The 27,401-nt window shown below is 41.6% G+C and overlaps 2 protein-coding genes across 2 annotated transcripts in view; both read right to left on the bottom strand.

The window, feature by feature from the left end:
- The window catches only part of lasp1 (LIM and SH3 protein 1), a 49,535-nt gene extending 48,260 nt beyond the window's left edge, over positions 1-1,275 (bottom strand). The window contains exon 1 of the mRNA XM_079564801.1: positions 937-1,275. Coding sequence (XP_079420927.1) covers positions 937-1,005 — 69 coding nt within the window. The 5' untranslated portion in view covers positions 1,006-1,275. The remainder of the gene's footprint in view (positions 1-936) is intronic.
- A 1,000-nt stretch (positions 1,276-2,275) lies between these two features.
- On the bottom strand, positions 2,276-27,198 carry LOC306969047 (plexin domain-containing protein 1-like). The gene is made up of 13 exons (XM_079564658.1): positions 27,014-27,198; positions 10,943-11,094; positions 9,582-9,725; positions 7,677-7,746; positions 7,490-7,612; positions 7,260-7,378; positions 7,093-7,192; positions 5,185-5,277; positions 5,037-5,118; positions 4,904-4,964; positions 4,706-4,826; positions 2,581-2,738; positions 2,276-2,509 (listed from the first exon to the last, which is right to left on the bottom strand). The coding sequence occupies exons 1-13, from the start codon at positions 27,090-27,092 to the stop codon at positions 2,396-2,398; spliced, it is 1,416 nt and encodes a 471-aa protein (XP_079420784.1). The 5' UTR covers positions 27,093-27,198; the 3' UTR covers positions 2,276-2,395.
- Positions 27,199-27,401: the final 203 nt, after the last annotated feature.

Here is a 27,401-nt window from a genome sequence, read left to right as displayed (position 1 = left end):
TAGACAAATATTCAACTTGCCTTCAAGATAGAAATCACCACAATGTCATCTAAAATATGCTTTCTAACCCAGAGAGTCGGGCGAATTATCCCCCAATCACATCACGGTTGCTTTTGTGTGTGGATTACAAGCGTGAGTCGCGTCTCTTCGGCTACAACTGATTAGATTACCACCTTGCCTGAGATTAGAAAGCCTCTTTTGATTGCAAACTAATCGAGAAGGCTGCTTTAATCATCCTTGACTTGGATTAGCGAGCGCACTACCACACTGGACGCGGACACGATCAGACCAGTCCACGCTAAAGCCTTTCTTTTTTTTTTTTACGCACGAACAGGAACACCACCCGACACACACATTGCACTTGCTATGCCACGGCACCCCCTCAAAACACTAACATTTGAGATTATGAACTCGCAATTGGACACGTATTGTTTTGTAAAGACTAAAAGTTTCAAACAGGGGCTAGCCCGGGACCTATGAATCTGTTTCCTCCTTGAGCATTTCAAGGCCCACACGAAGAAGAAGAAGCAGCAGCAGCAGCAGCACGTCTGTCTGTTCGGGAGGAAGCGCGCACTGGTTGGCCTTTTACCACACCCTAAAGCAATACTGCAGATTGATTCACGCACAAATTATATCGAATTATCCACAGAATCCATTAAACTCTCACACCGGACGCTTCACTCTCCGTTTTTTTGGGGAGGGGGAGCGCTTTCCTTGCAGACGTTGCTAGCCGTTAGCTTCCGTTGCTAGCGATATACCTGTCCTGTCGGGTGTTCCAATTCATTCACAAAAAATGGCACTTGGGTGTGATTTTTTTTTTTTTTTTTTTTGTGAGCGTGGGTTTAGCAAACGGCTCTTTACGCAAACGGTTAACGTGCAACAGGGGGGTTTACTTTGGAAGTGAGGGCGTGAAAAGCACCCCACTCGTGCGCTTACCTTGTCCAGACAGTTTAGTTTTTCCACGGGGTAAACCACTCGATCACATCTGCTACACTTCGGATTCATGTTGAGGAGCGCTGTTGTAGCCTGTTAGCACCGGAGAGGGGGGGAGAAATGGTGATACTGGCGTGAGAAGGGTGTCCGCTTCTTCCACCGACTCCTCGCTTTGAAGCCCGCCTACGCTACACGCTTGTGACCGGCGGAGGACCGACACTAACCTACTCGTATATGTAGCAAATCCAGGAGGTTGTTGTGGTAGCCGCACAGCTGGCTGTCAGTCCTCGCGCAAAACCAGACACGGAAAGCGCGCTCCCGCCGCTCCCTGGGCTCCAAAAGCGCGTCCACGAGCAGATGAGGAAGAGTGGGTTTTTTTCTTGTTCCTCACTTCTTTGGGCGCTCATTCAAAATCTGTAACATTTTAGGTTGTTTTTTTGTTTTGTTTTTGCCTAAGAGCATCCGGGTGCTGTGGTTGGCACTAATGTTTGCCTCCCAACGCTACCCCCAGACTTAATTGCACCTTCTAACAATACTTAATGATTCAATTGTACATAATTATTGTTTAGCACCATTGTTTTGGCTGCCCTACCGCCAATTATTTTGTCCAAAAATAATTAATTGTACACATCTGATCTTCCACGTTCGCCCGCACGTCCCCACTTCGTATTCATTTGATAACAACGCCCCCTGCTGTCGAAATGGTGGCACTGCATCCCCAATAATCCATCATTTGCCACTTTTGGATTTTTTGGAAAATAAAACCTGTTTTTTTTTAATCACATCAGTCAACAGTCATACACACAAAAAAAGTTCATGACGCTTCAGCAAAAAGGGCCGCTTAGGAAAATATAGGTGCGTAAGTCAAGGAAGAAATGCAAATTACAAACAAGATCACTCTTCTTCAGTCGTGTAAAAATGAAGCACTAATTATTTTACAACACACTTTGATTTACGAGCACAGAGTGGAAACTGTTTCATTATAGAAAATGAGCATATGAAATGTATTTTTAATCCACTTGATCACCATGTCCCATTAGAAGGCATTTCATAAAAGGCTATTCGACTCTTTTTTTTTTATTTTTATTTACAGAGGGGGTCATTTATCAAAGGTTTGCTCATGTGCGGAAGTGGATAAGCTGCAGAGTCATGTGCACATTTGTTAGTTAAGCAGCATTCTCTCATTTACACATCAGTTTTGGGGCCTGCAATTGCACTGGCTGACGATCAGAAAGTGCATGTGCTCAAGAACCTCATGAAGTTGTTGCTACACTGTTGACATATCTGTTGTATTTGCACCACTGAGGCTGCCTTGATGCTGCTTGAAAGTGCCAATTTTTTTAACACAATCCTCCGCGGTCCAAGTTTCATAATCTGATGCAAAGTCTCTTGCTTAAGATCAAAAAAGGGAATGGCCTTGTCTCGTTTGCCTTGAATAACACGTGCTTCTTGCTTCTCATGTTCAGTAGGGTCCAGCCTCAACAATGCAGTCCTTCTCGTTCCCATCGCTCCCCATCTCTGAGTAGCCCGGTTTGTGGTTCTGAAACTTCAGGGATGGCCAGTAACTCCCCCTCCGCTAGAAACAAAGCAATATTTTCTTTTTTAGCCAACAGCTGTACTCCTGAATCGGGCTTTTACAGAGCTTACCTGCATGTGGGAAAGCGGTGAAGAAGCAGCTGGGTAGCACGACATGAACACAGCGACGACGACCAGGGAAAGAATAAGCACCAGAGCCACAATGATACCAGCGATCAGAGCCAGATTAGGCTGTTCTTTCTTCTTCAGTGAGGGGTCTGTTTTTACATCTAAAAAGAATAGAACATTTAAAAAGTACACAATGCGTGGATCGGGAAGTTTGGGCATCTCTGCTAAGACTGCTGCCCCCGCGACCCAGCCCCGGATAAAGCGGAAGAAAATGGATGGATGGATGGAAAAGTACACAATATCAGAGTGACAGTATACCAAATGAATACCACAATTTCAACTACTGATACTACTGCAACAACTTTAGCACAACTACTTCAGAGATCTGCCGTACAACAATCCACAATAAATCCATATCCTCATCCAATTCTCTCCTTCAAAGGGCCAAGATATGAAACTTGGGGTGTTGAACTCGTTTGGGTTGAGGGCCGAACTTCAGCCCCCACAGCGGGTCGTGGGACGCATATTTGTAAAGGACTGTGGCCTCATAAACAACATCTCACACTTATTCCGCTTTATCAGCCTTTATCAGTCACATGTTTCTGAAAGTGCGACATAAAGTCATTATTAATTCACTCCACACTCAATGGCAGTAACTTACTATTGTAGCCACAGCCATCCTGGGGCAGACTGACCATTTACCATGTGGCTATCATAGATATAATAAAGGCTAGATGTCTGTAGGCGGACTCACTTCCGGCATTACCGGCGGCCATCTTGCCACAGGGACGCTTTCTGGCCAGCTCTGTAGTATCTGAAGTAACGTACGAATACAAATCCTCTTATCTCCCTGAAATCTTGATAGATTTACAAATTAATGATTTACAATTAATAATTCTGAATGCTGGAACATGTTGAAATAAAGATTTTCTTTTTCATTCACATGTATGCAGTGTCATAACTATCTCTGATTTTGGTTTATAACAAACAAAACCGTTTGAAAATCAGTAGAAAATTGAGCCAGTTATGGTTATTTAAAAAGTGCATGCACCAAAAAACACAATGGCTGTTTCCCAATTGCAAGGATCGGCCACTTCGTTGACGTCCTCGGTGGTGGCTCCTCCAAAACGGAGCGGAGTGTCCTCTCACTGCCGCCTTTGAGCTCAAATGGAACGGCCTCCGGAGCGAGCGGCTGCGTCGTGTCACGTGTCAAATCATATAATCAAATGTCAATCTGTGCTTATTAAAACAACTGTTTTATGAACAACAGAGGCCAGGAAACAGTTTATGTGGAACAAAACTTTTTTTTAAAGTGAGTTCAAACTAATAAAGTTTTGCGAGAAAAGAAAAAAGAAACTATGCTGCAGTGCATCATGGGTAATTTCAGCTCTCCGAGGCAGCGGAGGATCCACAGCTGTATCCTTCGTAAATGAGCCAAACGGAGGAGTCGAGCTGCGAGGGGGCGAGTGGTCCAAGTGAAATGGAACACCACTTGGCGGCGCTATGATGACGCGAATGACGTCCGAAGTGGTCGAGACGCCGAGGATCCTGGCAATTGGGAAACAGCCAATGTTACGAGTGAGCGAGCTCCCTGTGGCAAGATGGCCACCGTGTGCGGACGTCGACCTCCATTGACCAGCAGTGGGTACGACACATCTAGCCTTTATTATCTGATATTTATGGTGGCTATAATATGCTGTTTATACCCTGATCTCTTATTATGTTATTTTCTTTTTTTAATTTAAGCTGCCCCCTAGTGGCTGGAGTGAGTAAACTGGTTATTTCGTTAAAAATCCCAGAGACTTACTTTTTTTTTGCTCAGCAATTCATGCTCCTCAAAGGGCCACATTAAATCATCTCGAGGGCCACATATGGGCCTTGACCCTGACACATGTGTGTTAAATTATTTGGCTGATTTACCATTTCTACCACTAAGATCTATTGTAGTAAATGTGTGTTTTAGAAATTGACCACCATAATCACTCAGTTGCAAAGAACATCTCACCTTTGCCACCCTTTAAAATTGTTATTGTCCCATCGCCTGGTCCTGAATGAAAATATAAAACCTTATATTGATTCTACAACAGTGAAGTATATTTTATAATAAATACTGATAAATCTTCCTTACCATCTTTCTTGCAGCCATTTTGCAGAGTCGTCACCCCACTCTTCCCAACACTCTCGGAGGAAACAGATGGGTCAATAGAGGTTTCATCCCTGAAATAATCTTCACAGGTCATATCTTCACTCTGCAAAAAGAAAAACACGAGCATCCTCAGATACAAAATGCAACCTTTTACTGTATGGAGAATGTATTCTTCCGTACCTCATCAAAACAAGCATAGTCCAGCCATTCCTGTCTGTGTCTGTCCATGCCGTCTGAGCACCTTGAGTACAGAGAAGTCAGATGAGACTATATATAACTATACATTTTATTTATTTAAATGTGTCTTTATCACCTCTGTAGCACATGGCACCAGCTACACCCCAAGGTTTCATTAGCAGAGTGACAACGCTCACAGCTGTTGTGCTGCAAACATGCTGAAAAATGGTAGCAAAGTTAACATCGTGCATCGTTTAATACATAAATCTATCGGTACGACTTACTGGGCAGTGCAGTAAATTCAATCGCAGAGTTGTTTTTGATTTTTGAAGGGTCAACATCAACACGGTGGTACTCGTAAATTGTCTGTTTGCCATCTGTAACTCACAAAATAATAATATTATAATTATGCACTTTTCTGCTTTAATCTCTTCTGTTTTTGTTTTTGTGATGCGCACAGGAAAAGGTTATCTTTTCGTAACGTCACTGTGCAAGCATGCGCTACATAAGGGCTTGGAATTCTTTTGCCGCTACACTGGTTTAAATGATGATGATGTATTTGAATACCAAGCAATACCAACGGAAAAAAGACCCCAAAAAAAACCTGTGATAGTAGAAACCTGTTGAGAAGTGCAGACCTAGGACATTTGGAGGAACTCAAAAGACAATTTGCAGTTTGATCAAATTTACTTTTATCTATCAGTGACCAGGTTAAGGTCCCATTTTAGTGGCTATGTTTTCCTTTAGTTTGGTTAATCCATCAATTATCTCTTGGTTTTTGCCTGATTAGTCCACATAGGGACATTTTAGTCTGTAGTCTGTAGTTTCCAAGGGGGACGTGAATAGAATGGAAGCTGAATTACTGCCTTTTTTCTTTTTCTATACCTTTATGTTTTTTTTTAATATACCAGGTATTTGAGCTTTGAATTGAATTAATTCAATATTTCTCAACCTCTTACCCCCCACCTTAACCGAGCGCATTTTCACCAGTTCAGCTTTACCAAAATCTAAAAGTTTCATGACCTGAAAGCTTACAGCCTAGAGGCCAATATAACGGCTTGTTTGAAAGCTAAGAGCAACAAAACTGATTGTCAATTTTTGTGATGTTTTCGGGTTTTTTTTTTTTTTTTTAGCTTTATCATGTCTTCTTTAGGTTTTTTGGTTGCGTTTTCATTGAAATTTTGCCTTTTTCTTTTTTTCTTTTAAGAAGCATTTAGATTTGGGTAATGCTGAACTGAAGAAACTGTACTCTGTTCAGGTAGGGGCTAAGAGGTTAAAATCATGTCAAGGCCAGAGGTTTTATGCTTGAGGGCCGGATTTGGCCCACGGGCCTGGCGTTGTCTACCCCTACTGTAGGCTAATATATCCATCCAGCCTGCTCTGGCTCAGGATCAGCAGACGATCCAGACCACGGCAAGTTGGATGAGTATTGTCCGGCATCAAGGGCTCCCAGGAAGCGATCGCTGGATCACTTCCTGAGGACCCCTCCACTGTTTCGCTTTGAAATTTGAAATGTATGCACTCCGATGTGAGAAAAAAAACAATAAAAATATGATCATCTTCATCACAGCTATCACCAAGAAATATAAAAGACCTGTTAGAGGATAACATTAAATCGCTATTATCATACTGGGTCAAGCTGTACAGTCATACTATCTCTGTCATAGCCTTGACTGTGGTGCTCAGACTCTTGTGTATCAGTATGACGCTCTGAGAGGGTATTTATCCCTTTTTCTGTGGAAGCATGGACAGACTTGAATGGTAGGACTAGCGCAATGTCACGAGTTCATGTCTCCGGGTTCCGCACCGATGGTAAATAAACTTCTCCTGTATAAGACATCCAGACTGCTGCCTATTCTTCATCTATCCTCTCGAACACCATTGTTAATTCTCTAACAATACCAATGATTATCTGTAACCATCTCACAGAAAAATATGATTTAATATATTAGTAGAGGATTCCAGGTCACTCCCCATTTGTTTTGTTTTACCTTTATTTGACCAGGAAAGTCAAACTGAGATTAAGACCTAGCCACTTCTATTCTATTGTACACGTTTGTAGTGGTAGGGGAAACCGGAGCACCCGGAGAAAGCAACGCAGAAACGGGAAGATCATGCAAGCTCAACACATAAAGACCCTGAGGTCCGGTAACACAACCCAGGTCCTTCTTGCTTTAAGGCCTGACACTGACCTGGTGCTGGAGCTGTGGAGGACGTGATCATGAAAGCATCAGACAGCCCTGCCTTCACTGGATGGTCCGCGGAGCTGATCTTATCTACTGTCAGCGGGATCTAGCAAAGACCCATAATTAATATGTTTGTTAAGTGCTTTTAAATCTATAAAGAAACGTGGCTTTACATTTTTGTAGCTGAATGAAATGGTTCCTGACTTGTGCAGGGCAGCCTGGAATGTGAACGCGCCATCTTTCTCTCTGCCCTGAAGTCTCACTTTTCCCCACTGCACCACAAACACCTCACCTGGAAAAGATCGTCAGGTTTAAATCAATATTGTCCACTCTAATACGATAAATAACGTTAAGCAGATATTTCAAAGAGAACATATCAATACAGTATCACAGCCTGCAGTACCGTTATCCAGATATTGGACAGTGGAGTCTTTGGAAAAGCTGGGGTCAAAGTTCGCCATCAGAGGAGCAATGTACTGAGTGGTCGTCAGCATTCGGTGTGTAATGTCCCCCATGAAGATGAAGCCTGGAATCGAGAGTTAAAAATTATCCATGAACACAGAACACGACCCAGGTCAAAATGAACCTACCTCCTGTTGCTATGGTGATCTGCCTCAGGAAATGACCATAGAAGGGAAAGTCAAAAGACAGGGCGACTCTCTGTATAAAAAAAACACAGACTTTTTTTTTAAATTTAGATCTCATTATACACTAAACTACATAAGAGGAAACATGTTCAGTCCTAATTATAACATGAGCTGCCCAAAAACACAAAGGCAGACTGAACAATTGGACAAAGGTCCTGACGGGGAAGGTCTGTTACCAGGCAGTGCAATTACTGCATTTGGCTTCACTCAGAAAACATTACAAATATGGGCTGGAGACGCAGTTGTTTGGCGAGACCGTGTGAAGGAGTGATTCATGAAGCCTTGTTTGCATGCAGTGTCACCAGTCATTATCTCCACCTATAGTACAGTAATGTTTTTACTGGCACTACTTTCTTTGTTCATGGGTAACATTACCATAACAAGATCACAACAAAAGACTATAATGAAATTTAAAGACGAAAGGTATTGTCGATGCAGAAACTGAAAAGTGAATTCGGTATGAATATAGAGTTCTGTCTGGACTAAGGAACTTATAACGTCATCCTATAATGAGGTACAATTAATGTGCTACGATCATGCACAATGTTTCACTTCCTGTGCAAATAAAGTGTAGCAAACGTGAGGATTTAACTTATTGCGCTGTGTTATTTAAGTGTGCTGAACTGAACTACAACAGAACAAGTAATTTGTATTAAGATAAGATAAGAGATACGAGATGTACTGTATTTATGAGATGGACGAATGTTTGGCTGTGAAGCTGCAAATGAATTGCCCCTCGGGAAGAAATAAAGTCTTCTAAATCTGAATCTGAATAAGATAAGGTAATTCTGTGACCTCACAACGGAGAAATTCACTTGCATTCAATAAGATGACTCAGGGTGTGCAAAACAGACAGGAAATGTGCAGTAGTAGAAACTAGTAGTAAAAAGAGGTATCTTATGCACAATAAGTAATGGTAAAAATCTTAGGGGGCGGAATTATAACAATAAGGAAATAATAAATAAAAACAGTGCAAAATTAGAACATATTATATAAGTAGAATATCGAGGTGCAAAGTTTACAGTCGTAGTGCAGGTTGTCAGTAAGGGACGCTGGTACAGGGAATAAAGTGGATGAAGGCTTTGCGGTAGCGCTCCTTCTTGCACTGAGGGTGTCTCAGTCTGCCACTGAAAGAGCTGCTCTACAGTCCCGTGCAGTGGGTGGGAGGTGTTGTCCATGATGGAGGTGAGCTTGGCTAACACCCTCCTGTCCCTCACCTCCTCCACAGAGTCCAGGGGGCAGCCCAGGACGGAGCTGGCCCTCCTGACCAGCTTGTTCAGTCTGTTCTTGTCCCGCTCTGTGCTGCTCGGGGCCCAGCACACTGCAGCGTAGTGGAGGGCAGAGGCCACCACAGAGTCATAAAAAGTCCTGAGCAGAGGCCTGCTCACTCCGAAGGACCTCAGTCTCCTTTGGCCCTTCTTGTACAGGGCGTTGGTGTTGTGGGACCAGTCCAGTTTATTGTTGAGGTGAACACCCAGGTACTTGAAACTGTCCACCTCCTCAATGTCCTCCCCCTGGATGTTCAGCGGTGTGTGCGGTAGTGGCTTCCTCCTGAAGTCGATCACCATCTCCTTCGTCTTACTGGTGTTCAAGCACAGGTGGTTGCACTCACACCAGTGTATTAAGTATATTCATAAAAGTACTACTATGATTCATTTGCATAGTGCATTTCAAGACATTCAAAGACGCTGAAAGTTGTCGACCAAGTTGTATGTTTTAAATCTGTGTTCTGCTGTTGCTGTGAGGCACATTGAGTCGTCTGTGATATGAAATGTGCCATACAAATAAAATATAATGACCAATATAGTTTGTGCATTCTTTTTAATGGTGCAACTATAGAAATCTTACCGCAGCTTGCTTGTGTGCGTTTGACAGGATGCCGTGGACTCTCACTTGCCCGTGCCTGAGGTCACCCATGTCCACCCAAAGATCCCGTGCGCGCTGGTCATTTGGGCCAAAGCTCCTCCATGTGTAATATTTCCCTGAATCCTCCTGCCCACACAGAAAACATTAAAAAGCAAAGGCTGTTATTGTGCTACCACGTCATACAGGTGCTGAAATCCACCAAATTACATGTTAACTCTGATGTGCTTATACTAGTGAGTTTTCCATAAAGAGCACTGGGTAGTGTTTAAATATATTAGACAAAGCACTGCCAAGACTACCTATAGTGCCCAGAATTTCATGCAACGCACCTGGTCAGGATTATAGTTGGAGGATAAACGTATGTTTATTTTCGTGTCCCAGACACGAGACAAACTCCAGAAATGCCCACACAGCCCAGGAATCTAACTCGGGACCCTCTTGCTTTGAGTGTTGGCCACTCAGCCTTTGTGCCAAGTAATCAGACCTCTTTCTCTGGCCACACAACATACTGTAAACATGCAGTAACTATCCAATGGGACACTCTTAAAGCTTTTTCTGTTTCCTTAGTGATGTCCAGGTATCTATTTTGGTCAGACAGTGCCTTATGTATCATGCATTTAATAGGCAAGGCAAGTTTATCTGTAATTCATACACAATGCATTTCAAAGAAAGCAGATAAAATCAATCCATAAAACATGAATTAATCACAGAAAAAAGCAAGAATGCAGATAATATACTTTCAGCTGTCATATGCACAGGTAAAAATAGCTGTTTTCAGCCTGGATTTGAACATTGTCAAAGTTTAGGCCTTTAGTCCAGACTCTGGGAACCACCACACTGCAAAAAGTAAATATCAAGCATTGGCTTAAATGTCTTGAATTGAGTAAATGTTTCTTGTTTTCACTCATTTAGACTGTTTTCCTAATCTGATCAAGTTTATTTTGCTCTTTTGAGGACGTTTCTAAGGTAAATCTCGTTTGAAATAAGAAAGTAAAACTGCCAATGAGATAAGACCAATGTTCTTACCCCATTGGCAAAGAAAATTACTTGAAATAAGGACAAAATGTATTGAAACGAGTCAGAAATGTGTCAAAACAAGTTAAATACTCTGGGTCAAAAAGCCAATCTACATCTTTCCTCGTCAAAACATCTCAAATTCTTACTATTATGCTTAAATTGAGACTTTTATACTAATCTAGTTAGTACTAGTACTTTTTGCAGTGCAGGGGACCCCTCCCTGAAGTTCTCAAGGCCCGATTTGGTTCATATGGCTCTAACATGTCAGAGATGTACTTTGGTGCTAAACCATGAAAGACTGAAGCAAAGGCACACAGGTGACTCACCACTACACGTGTCAGGTTGTTTGACAGTGTCTCGATGGTCATACCAGGCCCCAAAATTGCTCTGTTCCTCCTGGGATGTCCGGCCAGTGAACTCTGGGGAAGTTTACTGCTTGTCTCTCCTTGGTTCTTGGTGATCACTGTGTAGAAACTGCCTGTACAAAACAAATGTAAATAACTTTGGATAGGAAAGCTGCAAGCATATTTCAATTTCATAACAAAAAGTGATTTATTTTAGCAACTTAAACACACCAATATTGGAAAGGCTTCTCCAAGAATAATATTGTGTTGTTGTGGTTCGGCACATGACGAAAAAGCAATCTGTTTAAGGTTGTTCTGTGCCAATTTTTGAGAAAAAACAGAAATCTAACATAATAAGAAAGTATCATGTTATGCAAACAGAATCTTTTATGTTTAATGAGCACACTGAGGTAGGTAGGGTTGGTGTTAAAGTCTTTGGGTGTTGTAATTGACTATTTGTCTCCACTTTCAACCACAAAGGATAGGATTTCACTGTGGGGTTTAAACCATTGAGTTAGTTTATGCTAACACCGGGCTTCTATTTTCAATGGGGTAAAGAGTATGTCATCATGATTCATGCACAACCTCCTAGAAAGTCAAAGGAGGTGAAGTATACTGTGTCAACAAAACACACAACTTTATCAAAATCATGAATTAGATTGTGGAAAAAAAATAACTAAAAATGAATAGGCACCTTTCTACACCTATATAAACTTTGGGTTAATAATGTTTTTAAAACGCAGATCATCTTTTACAGAATGACAGTTACTTCAATGCAGTTACCTCGTAGACGGTGGATTACGACTCTTTCTATCACTTTACTGCACGCTGCGTAACTTTGACGTCACTGAGGCTATATAAACCCATGTCGCCTGCTCATTTTACGCAGGGTGTCTCTTCTAACCCTAAATCCGGGTCGCCCCCTGTACTAAACGTTTGCTGTTTTTCTCCTGGGCTTTCAGCAAGCTACAGGGGGTTTTCCGAGTTGACACGGTGGCAAAAGGGCGTAAAAAAGTCCAAGAACATCACCCTGTGAAGTTCAGTTCCCGGTCGGAGGCACCGTGAATTACGCCGTGGTCAGTTAAGTCTGCCGCGAAGAGTTCGTCTCTGTTGCTCCGGTTCTCTGTCGGGGCATGTCCCAGCTGAACAGAGCAAACTGAGCAGGGCCAGCCTCCCGGACCCTTTCATGGTCTGGTGTGGTAGCCTACGCTCAGACATCCCTCCACTGATCCAAATGATCACATTTGACCAGCTTTTACACGTGTTTCCATGTTAATGTCTTATGCTAGGGCTAACGCACAACTTTCACACCTGCTGCTGATGCTAATCCTAATTTCCGTGTACTTGGACCATGTTTAAACGCTTTTTTTTTAAACTTGTATTTTACTATTTACTTGTTTTGTGGTTACTCCTTAGTGCACCAACATTTTAACAGCGGATTTGATCTTTTTTTTTTTTTTTTTGGTTCAGTCAAACGGTGAATCCAGTTGCCATGTATCAAAAACTGTCAATTACTCTTCGAAGATAATAAATATGCAAATTCAATTGTTATGTGGTGGTCATAGTTTACACTAAATGTATGGTTTTGTGGTTATCCGCAAAGTTTTGTACATCTGAAATAAAGAGTTTCTTTTACCTATTCCGCCCGCCCACTTTTTCCTTGTCTCGGCACTTACGTTGTCCTGACACTTCCGGTCGAGCGCGAAGCCCGTTGATTTAAACTGAACAAGGGAAAATATTCTCCGCTCAAATCTGATGTTTAGTCGATTTCATTTGTGTAAAATGGCCAATTTCCACTTGCACCAGCATGACAACACTGCACTGTATATCAGCGCGGCTGAAAAATGGCTTTGTTTTCGTGTTGTAACTGATGTATGTGGACTTCTCCAGTCCCATGTTAACAGATGGGAGAAAAGGGGCGGGCACAATTCATGGCGGCGCCCACGCGAACTTCCGGAATAAGGTGAATAAAAAAAATAGATGCATTCACATCATTAGAGCTCCACAGTCCCACACACTCTCGTGTGGGACCAACCCGTGCCGTCACGTGTCGGGTCCAACACAGAAAATCCCATGTATTTTTAGCGTTGACTTTTTGAAAAAGTCAATTATTAATGGCTGGACGCCGGCTAATCAGCTATGTGCTAACTACCGACACTTGCGTGGGTTTTTTGCAAGAAAAAAAGAAACAATACTTAAAAATACTACGAGATTTATTTTATACTTTGTATGTTTCATGCCCGTGAGTTAGCACATAGCTGATTAGCCGGCGCCATGAAGTTAAACTCTTTATAGTTGACTTTTTCAAAAAGTAAATGCTAATAATACATGGGATTTTTTATGTTGGACCCAAGCCCCGGGTTTCCAATATGGCCGCCTGTTGATTTCAATGGCCTGTGCTCATTGGCGCAACGAGCCAGAAAAAATTCTTACTTCCGCGTTAGTTCCGTGTTCATTGGGCCCAGCGAAAATTTTAACGGCTATTATATGCTTGTATAATTTATACTATTAATTGTTATGGCCATATTAGTGGTCTTTTATCATTTCAAATAAAAAACACAAAGAAACCTGGATGTTTATTGCCCATGCCCATGATTCTCAGCGCGACGAGAGCGAGCGCCGCAGCTCGGCAGCAGAGCGCAGCTCCACCGTATGCTGAGCAGGTCAACGTCGCTCAGCCTAGTTTTTGATGTAATATAATATCTGCTTTTCACTTTTGGAACTGTTTTCCAACGTTTAATTAAAGGTTAATTATACTTCTACAATTGACCACATGTCAAGTAAATTGTATGTTCTCAGCACGACTAGAACGAGCGGAGAATCAGCCTTGAGTTGAACAGCAGACCCAGCTCGCAAAGTGGCCACAGCCCAACGCGTATTTAAAGATCTGCACCTTTTTCCCCATGTTTAAAAGACACATTCAACTTTTATTTTTCACCATTATGACAAAGTCAATGTCAGTTTATACCTTTGTAAGTTTTAAATAACCGCAATTTTGTACAACGCAGCATTTGATCCATTTAACTTGTGACATGAACATAAACATGAAATGAACGAGACCCACTTTCAGACGTAGTATGCAAATGTTTAATATAATAGATCCATGGTAAATGTCCTGTACAACACAATTACAGTTTTACCTTATTTAAAGTAATATTTTCAGTACATTTGACCTTTTCTGTGTCTTGTTTGGCATATTGACTTTTCTTTTACACACCATCATTAAAAATATCAAGTATTTGTTGCTATAATGCTTCCTTATAGGAGCTGAATTTGCATGGACACACTGAAATGCTATCTTGTATTTTATGTCATGTAACATGTAATCAAAGTGTGTATATGTAGAAATGTGCATTTTTATGGATGGAACATGAGAACAAGAATCATTGCAATTTGTATATTCATAATTATCAACAATGGCAAAGTGATTAAGACCATCCTCTAATTATTAGGCTGGCAAGATCTATTATAATACATTGCATTGTATTTCACAACATTTGCAGTTTAGCAATATATCACAAGTAAATCAGCAGTAGAAAAGAGTAGAACATTGTACAGTTGTGAGTAGTGTTATTTTAAATATTTTTACTGTAGCAGAATTGCAAAATTAGTTTAAAAAAAAACATTCTAGTAAAATAAATCACCATCAACATTTATGTCAATTGTCTATGGCATTGTCACAGAAACTAATAGATGTAATTGAAATGCAATGAAGCTTTTTATGTACAACATACACTAAATTAATGATCTTGCAAAAAAGAAAACTGCCGCAATATATTTGCAGAATAGGCCTAGAACACTATACACAAAAAACAATCACTGGGTTTTGCCCAAATTGTACATTTTATTGATTTACACCCGATGGCAGCAGTTAAAAAAATAAACGGTAATCCTCTGCACTCTGAAGAACACGTGGTATTAGCTTCATTTCCAGAAGTGCCCGTAATATCTACCATGACAAAGTGAAAAAGAATAATGCCCAAAGCTGTTATCTACTGAGCTACAAACTCAGCCCAGACCACCTTAAGTTCTTTTCTCCGCTGTCAGAGCACAGAGTAGATTCAACGACAATCCCAGACTGGAACAGGTCTCCTACTGGACAATACAAACATCTCAGGTATAACACATGCATTCTCACATAAAGCTTTAACAGTCTGAGCACGACTCTTCCAACAAGAAACCAAGGAGTAACTGCCCCGTGAGGAGGAGATGGGTGACCGGACTCAGCCATCAGCAGCATCTGCTCAATATAGGAAGAATTACTGAGCAGCAACTTTATTACAGTTTTATTTGTGGCTATGAAACACATAACAAACTAACTGAAGTAGTAATAGCTAATCACCTGATCAAGAAGTTCATACAAAGCCGCACCTTCCATATCCGTAGTGGACACAGATCCTGCAGCAGACTCCTCTCTGCAGCAGAACAGCCTCAGTGAAGAAAGAAAAAACATATTGTCATCCTTATTATACTAGAGTTCACATTTCTGGATCACAAGACCAGAATGAGAATTATACAGATCTCTACTGTGCAATTATATGTCTATTACGTGTAATATAATCACCAGTCTTGTTACATTAGTGAACAAGTATGATAGCATGTTTGTTTTGTAATTTTAACATTACTGTTGTCTCTGTTTTCTGACCTTCATTTTTGTCTTGCTTTGCTAAAACAATGCATAGAAAGACATGCAGTGACCAAGGGTTAACACCACTTTTTATTTTCGTCTTGAACAGCTCAACATGTTGCTTTTTGTTCATTTTAATGCACTTAGCATTGGTTTGAGAGACGAAGTCAATTATTAGTTATTAGACAAACTTGATTAAAAATGTCACGTCATTATATATTATTCAATGAACCAAAAACTAACAATTTCCAACTCCTGGAACTAATATTAGCCAGTCAGATATTGTTCAGATCGAAATGTGACGGCAAAATAGCAGGGAAGCGTCCGACGTCATAGACACTATGAAAACTAACCTTATTTTGCTCTCGAGACGTTTGTCCAAATAACAAACTTCTCACTATGTATTAGGCCTTGTCACTATTGTAATTCGATGCACATACAGTATATTTTAATGACTAAATGGGATCGGGGGACTGTCATCTTTTAGAATAGCTTCTGTTTGTTTAAAAATGGTAGTCGTAGTAGTTTCTGTTTGCTATTTTCATAAAGCTACATTCTATAAATAACTGTGGTGTATGCTAACATTTACAATTACAGAATACATTCTGTGTGATACAAACTTACTTGCAAAGTTAGTTTTGCGTCCTCTTTTCTCTCGGTTCCCCATGCTGGTCTTCATGCTGCTGCGGCTGTTGTTGTTTTTCCTCCGAGCCCACATGTGCTCGTACACGGACAGCGAGGGCGCGCTCTGCACGTGCCCGGCTGCGCTGCCGGCACCACGTGCACGTTCTGACCAATCAACGCGACGGAAAGCTAGAGCGTGGCTAGAGCGGAGCTCGGCTAAGTCCTTACAAATGTATTTTTTAGACGATACGTAAATTTTGAAGGGGAAAAAAGTACATGATGTTAATGTAGATGATAATCGACACTAAATCCGACCTTTGTGAAAGTTGTAGGCGTCCTGTCAGCCGAATACGGACAGTTTTTTTTCGCATGGCTGCTCTATGGCAAAAATCCTTTCTGGGCCCAATGTGAATTTGCTGCTGCAGTACCATCGAGTGGCCGTCCGCCGACCGGCGCGCGGGCAAGGGGGGAGTGTCTTATCCAGTTATTATTATAGATCCATGGTTGGACCCCGACACGAGACCGGGAGTGGGTGGGACTGTGGAGCTCTGCTACTTTTCGAAGATAATAAATATTCAAATTCAATTGTTTTGTTAAATCTATGGTTTTGTGGTTATCAGCAAATTTTTGTACATTTGAAATAAAGAGGAGTTTCCATTAAAAAAAACTGACCCAAAGGGCGTTTTTATCATGTGCTTTTATCGTGTGAATTTTAAATCCTAAAATCTAGTGTCTTAAACATAATTTGTTCAGCATGGTTAGCAGAGAAAAGGGGGGAATTTAGCCTAATCCAGAGCATTTGTTTGAAAACAAAATGAAAACGTTAATTTTGATTGAAAATGACTTCTGGCGTTGGCCACAGTTGAGTTTCTCAGTCTGTTTTTGCCACATCGCAGATCGTGAAGCTCTCGTGTGCAGTGATTGGTTCCTCAACAGACAGTATCTATTTGGGAGCAGAACCTCCTGGCAGCTGTGCCCTTTGCCAAACTCCCGGAGTCCAGTCCTGACTCTGCGTGGGATGTTGGTGAGACCTGTTTGCAACATTATGAAGTTACAATTTAAACGGAACGCCAACCACATGTTTGAAATTTGCATCGCATAACAAAAATCAGCGGTTCTCAAACATTTCACAGCAAGTATGACCTTGGAAGACCCAGCCGACTCCCTCTGCTTTCAGACAGCTGATCTTGATGGACAACTTGAACAACAAAAGAACAAAATGACTATAGGGCTGCGCTATTTATATAAGCACATTGCCTTGTGTGTGAAATGCACGGTATAAATTTGCCTTGTCTGTTTTCTGAAGGAAGAAAAAAAAGAAACCTACATGAGATCAAACCTAAGTAAGAACATAAAGCTGAAAAAAAAACAGATCTTAATTAGGACTCCAAAAGCTGTCTGGTCATGTAGCTTTAAGTAGCCTATGTCACTGTTTTCCTCCACCCGCTCATAAAGTTATGCGTCAAGGAGTTTGTGGCAACTCAGAAATAATAACCTTATCATCGTCGATCACACAATCCGCCCGTTTACGGCATCTATGAGGTAAGATTGTGAGCGCAGTTGTTGAAACGCACTAAGCTGGGAGGAGCGCAGACCGTGATTATAAATGCCGTTTTGTTTTGGTTTCCCAGGTTCTTGACTGTCAGTCGTGTTGAGGCCTCTGGCAAAAGGCCTGAGCTGTGAGGTGGGAGTCATGTTGTCTGGACACTAGACAGCACTGGAGGACTTGACAGATGAGCTCAGAAAACCTTAAGCGAATTAATAATTTCAAGGTTTTAGTACTTAGGCTCTTAAACATAAAACCTCATCGTGACCACAGATGAGAAATTAAAGCCACTGTAGATTAGAATGGATACTGTCTTGATAATGGGGAGCAATATTTCACAAAATAGAAAGATCTTTGTCGTAATTGCAGTTGCATGACAAAGGGTATTTGTATCACATAGCTACTGTTACATGAAGCACTGTAGGAATATCCCACAGCCTCTGATACAGTATATCTTTTTTCAGCTGGTGTGGGAACTCTTAAAGGAATAGGCCACCGATTTTGCATACTGAGATATGTTCTTAGACGAGTTGATGCATACCTGTCTGGTCTTTACGCGTGCGCTCAGACAGAAGATGTTGTTAACTTGTTAACTTAGCCTATCCTCTATGGGTCTAAAGGGGGTGAAGTTAGGAGTGACCAAGCTCTTCCATGAGTTCCCTATTTAAAAACGGTTATGCGAGTAGTAACATTATCCAAGTATAGATACACAAAATTAAACATGTCGATTTTCTAAGCGCCCCTCCTGGAACCGCCACCTTAACGTGGTGGAGGGGTTTGAGCACCCGAATGATCCTGGGAGCTCTGTTGTCGGGGGACGGTAGGATCCCCCATGGCAAACAGGTCCTAGGTGACGTGTCAGACAAACAGCGGTTCAGAAGCCCCTTATGAGAGATCAACAGGCCCGTTTAATCGTGAGGCCGTCCTCCCGTGGACCCACCACCTGCAGGAGGAGCCATAAGGGAATGGTGCCATGTGATTTGGGCAACTCCAGCCCAAATCACGACCGGGCATCAGACAAGTGGAAGAAAATGGATGGATGGATTTTCTAACCGGATAAAAAGGGGTACTATATTGTAAGGCGTAATAACACCTAAGGAGCACTGCGACGTCCACGAAGGTATCATTACACCTTGTGCAACTACTTGGATCGTGTAACTACTCACTTAACCTTATTTAAATAGGGAAAACATGGCAGAGTTCAGTCGCTTCTAACTTCACCCCCGTTGGACCCATAGAGGAGAGGAGGAGAGGCGTCTAGTCGTTTAAGCTCAGGTAAAAACATATTCAGTATTGAAAAACGGTGGCCTGTTCGTTTAAGTCAAATCCAGCAGTACCCAGTAATTGCACCTCATTGTGCACTGTCTGACCTACAGGTAAGCGAGATCGGACTCTCTCGTTGGGACACTATAGGCCATTGGTTCTCAAATTGGATACTGTCAGGACCCACCTGAATCCTCGTATGGTAATCCACGACCCAAATAAGAATTTTATTTGTAGTATATCAATTGAAATATTGCTTTTAGACATTAGATAAACCTATAAAGCTGAAATGATGACGAAAACAACAGTGTAAAAGGATTAATGATTCAGTCGTGACATAAATTATGAGAAACAAAACATGAACTCCCATGAAATCAAATTAAAAAATCATTACAAAGAATTAGGTAACAAAATACATCTATTTTATTTCAAAATCAAGATTAACCACTTAAAGATTTACTCACAGTGGCACAAGGTACTATTATTATAAGAGTACAGATACTTTTTAATATTACTCAAGTAGAAGTAAAAAATACTGTAAAAGCAACTTGCAAAAGTACAGTTACTTCAACAGGTTGCTTAAGTATATGTGCTTGAGTAAATGTAGCTTGGTACTACCCACCTCTGATGAATACTGAAAGTTTCTGTTTGTAGGAGCACTTGCCTTGACCGAAGCAGAAATATTCATGGTAAATTCAGCAATATATATAAATAGCAATAGCAACGTTGTTTTACTCAAGTAATTTTCTGTGCACTTCTCCACTTCTACTTCAGATCCTTTTTGTATCTACTTGAGTGAAGGTTTAAAGCACTTTCACTTTTCCCTCATCCTTGTTTTTCATAGCGTTCACCGAGGTCCCCTATTGTTGGATCAAACCTGGTCTTGTTTAGTCTGGTCACCAAATACTTGATTTCAACTTGAGCCGTCTGAAAAATGTTTTATGCCTGATGTTTTCTTTCTGTTGTCATCAGCGTAAACTCAACCACAAGTCTTTATTGTTAAGCCAAATTGTCACAGAGAACATCAAAAGTTGTCACAAACAATATTTTAGTTTAATTTTGGTTTTGGCCCAAAGTATTTTACTCCACTGTAACGAGCCACATGGTGACCAATGTGACACGCTCCCAGCTAAACGAAAGCAAATGCAGGCGCAGATGTTTGGCCAGAGAGTGACCTGTGCCCACTCGTTTAGGATCTACCAAACCACGGCATTGGGATGTTTTTTTCTGTGAGCGGTCAGCAGACGGGCACACCCTTCCTGAGCAGGGACTGGCATGGTCCCTATAACATCAGCCACAGTGGACAATTACAGTATAAATCTATGCGAGGGGTAAGTTTAGCTGCACATGGGAGCTTTAGGGTTTGCTTCCTCTAAGATGTGACTGTTTACTGGTGTTTCCTCCTCAAGCTGAAATAGGCTGGAGAGTTTTATGTTCACGCAGGTTTTTATGGTACAGCAGTGATCAGGAAGTACTGTATAACATGATGACCGTTGACATCTGAAGTGGATAAGAGCTGTTATGGATTTTCAGGCCAATGCCCCGATGAAGACGTCGAAATGTAAAACTTTAGTCCACCTTTTGAAAACATTGTGCTTCGCTGCCTCCACAGTTATGGTATGATTTTAGCAAGCTTGTTTTCTGCTCTAATATACAATTGGAAATGGAGTGGGCCAAACCAAAAATGGATAAGGCAAATCGGTGTATCAATCAGTCAATCAATGGTTTTGTACAGCCCAAAGTCACAACTGGAGTTTCCTCACAGGCGGACTGCACTAAACATTAAAGGGACTATATGGAGTTTAAAAACGTCAAAATTAAGTATTTTCCTCCCCCTACATGTTCCAGCCATGTCCTAATGTGCAGAATGAGCCCAGACCTGTTCACCACAACTGCCTCTAAAATCCTGCACTGTCACTCAAAGAGCTGTTTCTTCGGTCCGAATTGCCGTCATGCACAAGCTTAATATAGAAGCTGCAGTTATACATAAGACCTGAGGTGGCAGTAGTGAGTATATGATGACCAACTTGCATCCAATCCCTTTAAAGTTTAAGTTAAATGTTTTACAAATGTTATAAATTGTGCAAAATCCACCTCCTGGTGTCGCATTTTGATGTAAAGTTAGTAATAATATATACATATTATTTTTTGTAAAGTCCCTCCTTCCCGGATCTCAGCAACTAATCAGAGTCTAGTATCCTCCTGCGCTTTGACCAATGAAATGAGCTTTTCCTGTGAACCAGCCTGTCAGGCCCAATCAGGAGGGAGGAGCTTGGTCGTTTACTTTTGAATATTTGGATTCTGTTCTCCTCATTTTTGCAAACTAAGAAGGGCTTTCTGGTTAAAGAGGGGAGGAATTTGATTGTTTACTTTCAAATTTCAGTCTCTCTTTTGCAAACTTACAGACTGTCACTTTAAGGCAATGAAGCAAAACAGTAAATAAAACAATGTTAAGTCCAGGCAAATGAAGTATCCAGGCAAACATAATGTCCAATTAAATATTAGCAGCAGGTGGTGACAAGCCCGTGGATGTCCCTGTCCTTCGACTCTCCAGCACGGCGAGGAAAAACTCAGGGACCTCAGGGAGAATAACAAAAGGAGAGATCCACCCCCATGGACGGACAGGCTATGGAGACCCAGGCCCTCAGCAGACGGGCCAAGACCGCAGAACGTCCAGTCCTTGTTCTTGTCCAATCCCTGTAGGCGGGGGTTCCTCTGCTCAGCGGGGTTCCTCCATTTGCATGTGGACGAGCAGACGTTCACCGTGTGGAGCAGATAATGAGTAGCAGATATATTTGCTCTCTGAATTTTGATGGTGGGAAAGGTCCTACGACCGAGAAAGACGAGCTGATACAGTACGAGCAACGCCCTCATTTGTGCTTGGTTTAGTCTAGACCTGGGGTTGTCGAAGTTAGTTTTGTCTCTTCTGGGTTGTTTTTGCTAGTTGTAAATGTTTAATTGCTATTTATCATATGGGGTCATACATCACATACTGTAGCTCTCACGCCCATGCTTTCAGGCACTGATTGTTTTGGCCTGCACACCAGTATGACGTCCAACAGAGGGTATTTATCCCTCTTCCCATTGATGCATATGCAATATTGAATGGTTAGACAGCGCAATGTCTCAAGTTCATGTCTCCGAGTCCCACATAGGTGGTAAATAAACTTTTCCTGCATAAGACATCCAGACCCCTGCCTATTTTTCATCCATCCTCTCAGACAGCATTGTTTCTTCTCGAACAGTAAGATTTAATCCAAAAGCTTCAACAAAATTGCATTGGACAGTTTTTAGAGAAAGTCATTATTCTTTGTCAAATATTTCTTCTACTTTATTGTTTGAAGAAGACACAAAACAGACTGAAGGGTCAGAATTGCATTTCGTGTTATTTTTTGGCAGGTCCCGTTTTGACTCATCCCACATTCAAATCCCCTAAAACTCCTGCGTGTTTAGCTATCACCTCACACTCTCGGACAACAACATCCTGCCTTGTGAAACACCATTGGTTTGCAACTCTCTTATTTCATTCACTTAATCTTTGGGCTCTCTGTGACCCGGTGCTGTCAGCGGGACGGGGCGCAGGAGACCAAACACAGGCCAGCGGTCGTACACAAATCATTTTCTACTCAGCGGCTTAGAGTTTTTTCAGACCAGCTGAGATCATGAACACAGCTCCCCCGGGAACCAAACTGATTCCTTTTTAAGTGAAAGAAATTCAGTTAATAATGCCTTTTGACAAGACAGATAAGGACTCTATTGGTGCTATAATCCCGGTGTAGATCTGGTTTAGATCTAGGTTTGTGGTTAGGAGAACCTAGCTGGGAGGATTTGTCGATTGTTTATGCTTCGGGTTGAAGGGGAAAACCAGAGCTTGTGGAGGAAACCCACCCAGACCAAGGTTTATACAGGTAGCAGCGAGACAAATGTAATGCTTTTCAATGCTATTTTAACGCCCAAGTACTTTACTTCTGCTGAACGCACAAAAAACGGCATAATTAATTTCTTAAAGGAACAGACCACCGCTTTTCCATACTGAGATATGGTCTTACCTGAGCTTAGACGAGTTGATACGTACCTGTCTGGTCTTTGCTCTCCCAGTATATTCCTATAACTCCAAACGGGGGTGAAGTTGGAAGCGACCAAGCTCTTCCACAGGCACGCACAAAGACCAGACAGGTACGCTTCAACTTGTCTACGCTCAGCTAAGAACATATCTCAGTATGGAAAAACGGTGGCCTGTAAATATTCCATATATTTTGTATTGATGAGCAAATTGGACAAAACTCTGAGGGAAAAAGTGCAGTTGAATGTGTTTTTTCCTCAACAAATAGTAAAAAGAAGTAGAAATGTAGATTTACTTTCAGTTTGAATCCAATTTAATGCTTTTAATGCCTTTTAAAGGCACACATGCTCCTAATGACCAGCTCAACACAGAAAATGCTGTTTTTGCTGTATAGATAATGGATGGATGGATTTTGATGAGGACCTAACTTATTTAGATCTCATATTTGGCTGCCTTTAGTTAACGTCTAAAATCTGAAGACGAGACGTTCCCGCTCCATCTCCATCAAAATCCAGTTTGATAATGATCATTAAGGCCTTGATTTTGATACTCTCACAGCAAAGACACATGTTTGTTCATGTTTTAGGTATTTTAGGTACAGTAAGAATATATGTTGTGAATAAATGCTTGTATTTTATTCTATTATTGAGTGAAATGTTATGTGGTGTGGCTTTACAGTATATTTTGGTACAGATCATTTAATGACTTGTAATGCTCAGCGAAAACCTACAAACACGGGATGAAACTTTACACAGACAAGTCTCACAAGGTCTGGGAATGAAACCTGGGACCCTCATGAGCGCTATCAACTCATCAGTTCCTCTGTTTGTTTCTTTGCTTGGATCCACTTTAATGTTTAGTCTGTTCCATCCCTATATAGTTCTCGTTCAAACTTGGCTTTTGTCCCGTTGACAAAGTTATATTACCTTATCTTGTTCTCTGTTTTTCGTTCCTTATTTAGTGATTCACCCACGGTTTGTCCTGAGATCATGTGGGCTACAGAGACTCCCTCAGGGCTGCACTCGTTTTTAAACACTTGAAAAAATACATTTCATAATGTTTTTTGACAGCGCAGATAAGGAGCGTCAGCCGCTCGGACCATGGGGTTAATTTCGACAGCTGACCCAGATGTTGCAAGTGTTGTTCTGAAGACGAATGGGAGAAGGTGATTGCACTTGAACGTCCAGGAAATACATGTCAAAGCATTTGTTTTCAATTTAGCTGTGTGAATCAGGAATCCCTATACAGTCCTTTTAGTAACGACTATTTGTCATTCCATGGAACTATGACTGGTGTTCATTTAGACTTAGTGTATCTAGAAAAGTATTCACACCCCTACACTCCCACATGTTGTGAGGTTGTAAGGCTCTCCCATTTCCTCAGAATAACTGGAGCTCTATCAGAGGGACCTTCAGACTAAGGCCCTTCTCCCCGATGCCTCTGTTTAGACGGGCCCAGCTCTTGGAAGAGTCCTGGTGCTTCTGAGCGTCTTCCATTTACAAATAAAGGCTGTCACTGTGCTCTTCGGGGACCTTTAATGCTGCATCAGTTTTTTCTGTACCTTCCCCAGATCTGTGCCTCGATACAAACCTGTCTCTGAGTCTACAGACAGTTCCTTTGACTTCAAGGCTTAGCTTCTGCTCTGACATGCACCTGTCAGCTGTGGGACCACATAGAGAGGTGTGTGTCTTTCCAAATCAAGTCCAACCCATTTGATTTAGCACAGGTGGATTCCAGGAGAGCTGCAGAAGCATCTCAAGGACCATCAGTGGGAAAAGGATGCTCCTGAGCTCAGTTCTGAGTGTCAGAGCAAAAGGTGTGAATACTTAAAGGGACTATACAGAGTTTAAAAATGTTAAAATTATGCATTTTCCTCCCTATTCCAGCAATATCCTAATGTGTAGAATGAGCTCAGACCTGTTCACCACAACTGCCTCTAAAATCTTGCACTGTCACTCAAAAAGGTGTTAACCCGGGTCCAAATTGCCGTCATGCACGAGCTTAATATAGAAGGTGCAGTTACATGTATGTCCTGAGGTGGCAGTAGTGGGTATAAAGTGGCCAACACTTGCATCTAGCCCCTTTAATTACTCAACTTTTTTTCACTTTGTCATTATGGGGTATTGTGTGTAGATTGATGAGGAAAAAAAATGAATCCATTTTAGAATGAGGTTGTAGCATAACAAAATGTGGGACTGTACGTTGATCTGGACCTTGTTTAACCCTGGTTTGATTTATTTTAGTTATGTTTTAGTTCAGAATTTAAGCCTTGGACAGAGACTTGATTTTAGTGGAGTCTGTATAGTCTTTGTTTAGTCTTTTTTTTTTTGCAGAACTAGTAAATCATTGGTGTGGTCCTTATTTAGATTTGTCCAACCCCCATAGTAGCCCTGCCATCATTTTAAAGGTATTAAATGTGCACTTATATTTGCCTTTTCATGTTTTAGGGGGATGGAGAAACCCGCCCAGACACAGGAAGAACGGACAATGGTTCTTCTTCATCATCATCATCTGTAGTTGTAGTGTAAGACGTTTCACCTCTCATCCAAGAAGCTTCATCGGGGACATTCAAGAACTCTGACCACAGGCGGACTAAATATAGACCAGTGGGAGGGGTTGTTCTATCCTAGTCCCACCCCTTTTTTTTCCAAAGCCTACTCTCAACCTTTGGAACTCACTTAACACTTGTTTATCGACAGGTTGAGAGTATCCTTTGAATAAAAAGGGGTGGGGCCAGGACAGGCTAGCCCCTCCCAGTGGTCTATATTTAGCCCAGCTGTGGTCAGAATTTGTTTGTGTCGCTGACGAAGCTTGAAAGCCGAAACGTCCTACACTTCAACCACAGAGTACAGATGATATCTCAAGAACCTTCGTCGAGGATCTACACATAAAGGCTTGAGAGAACTAGCCACGCCTCCATCTTTGTAAGTAAGTGCTTTATTTGTCATTGTTCAACAGTGCAACGAAACTGTTCAGGTGTTTTATTCTCCAGTGAACGTCCATGAGCCAGAAGTTGCAAGAATGTGTGGCGTAGCTGCGTGTCTTGCCCGGATACCTTAAAAAGCTGGTTCTTTCAGGACCATTAAGGACTCTAAAATCAGCGGAACCCCACAAAAACAGGGCAAAGACACACAAAAGCATCCAGTAAAACAATGGGGAACTCAGAAAGAACAAAAAAAGCAAAAAATTCAGCAGTACCAATAGAGAGAGAGGTTGCTGCTTGTTTACACATTGCCATGCCAGATATTACAAGACTATATGTGTTGATTTGAGCTTAATCTAGTTCCGCTTCAGCCCTGTTTTTTCTTTCAGTCTGGGTTTTCATGCTCTGAGCCTCAAAGTCCCGGGCAAGCCCTAGTTCTGCCCTAGTGTAGCTCTATTTCAACAGTTTACAGTGATCTGCTCCTCAATGGAAACTCTCTACGTCCGCAACTCATCACCCGAGCCTCCCAGATGCCCTTTAAGCCTCAGTGCTGGACTTGCTGTGAGGCTAAACCTAATTTTAAACCTGAAACTGGCTGTTTGTGGGCTGTTGTTTGGACTTGGCCGCATTTTTGTGGAAGAGGGTATTTTTATTTTGCACTTTACAATAAACTGGGTCAGCCTCTTTAGGGCATAAAACCCAAAAAAAGGGGAACGTCGCGCTCATTTGCTGCTCCATAAATGCTCCCTCTAAACTCTGGTTTTATTGCTAAATTTAAATGAGGAACAAGACAAAGCCATGTAAAGTTTATACAACTTTTTCCCCTCCCCAGTTCATTCATATATTTGACAAGCAAGTTACACCTGCTTAGTTCTTCATTGTACTATTATTTAGCAAAACTGCAAGTAAAGATGCATTTCATCATGACACAATGAAGACCATGTGAAGCTAGTAAGAAAGCTGCACTGGTGGATAAAAACAAAATTAGTAGTTATAGAGATACTCACTTGTTTGTTGTTTTGCCATAAACCCGGGCAGCTCTGACTGAAGGAGGCAGGCGAGTAGCATCATCAATCGGAAACACATTTTGAGAAGATTAGTTTAAAAAAAAGTAACAAATGGATTATAGGTCGGTCTTCAACTCTCCTCTCCGTCTGTGTACGTCTGTACTTTTGAAAACAGTCTGGATCCCTGCTCCTCTTGGCTCACAGCACTAACTACACCCTCTCTCTCTCCTCCTCGGAGCTGCCCCGGCGTCTCCATGGTGATCGCAAAGACGAGCCGATTGGACGGAGAGGAGGAAGACAACAGTGAGCGTTCAAGGAAATGGTAGATTATGTGATATCTGTGTTTGGTTTTATTTGGTTGGTGGTTTGATTCCCGACAAATTCATAG

The sequence above is a fragment of the Gobius niger genome (assembly GCF_951799975.1).
Source record: "Gobius niger genome assembly, chromosome: 10".
NCBI lineage: Eukaryota > Metazoa > Chordata > Actinopteri > Gobiiformes > Gobiidae > Gobius > Gobius niger.
The sequence above is the reverse complement of the archived record's forward strand: the minus strand, read 5'-3'. Positions and strand labels throughout refer to the sequence as shown.

Excerpts from the sequence above, each read along its gene's own strand:
- LOC306969047 (XM_079564658.1), bottom strand. The coding sequence starts at position 27,092 with ATGTGTTTCCGATTGATGATGCTACTCGCCTGCCTCCTTCAGTCAGAG. Across the intron at positions 7,613-7,676 it reads GATCACCATAGCAACAGGAG|GCTTCATCTTCATGGGGGAC; the intron begins GTAGGTTCATTT and ends TCTCGATTCCAG. Across the intron at positions 7,379-7,489 it reads TGTCCAATATCTGGATAACG|GTGAGGTGTTTGTGGTGCAG; the intron begins GTACTGCAGGCT and ends GATCTTTTCCAG.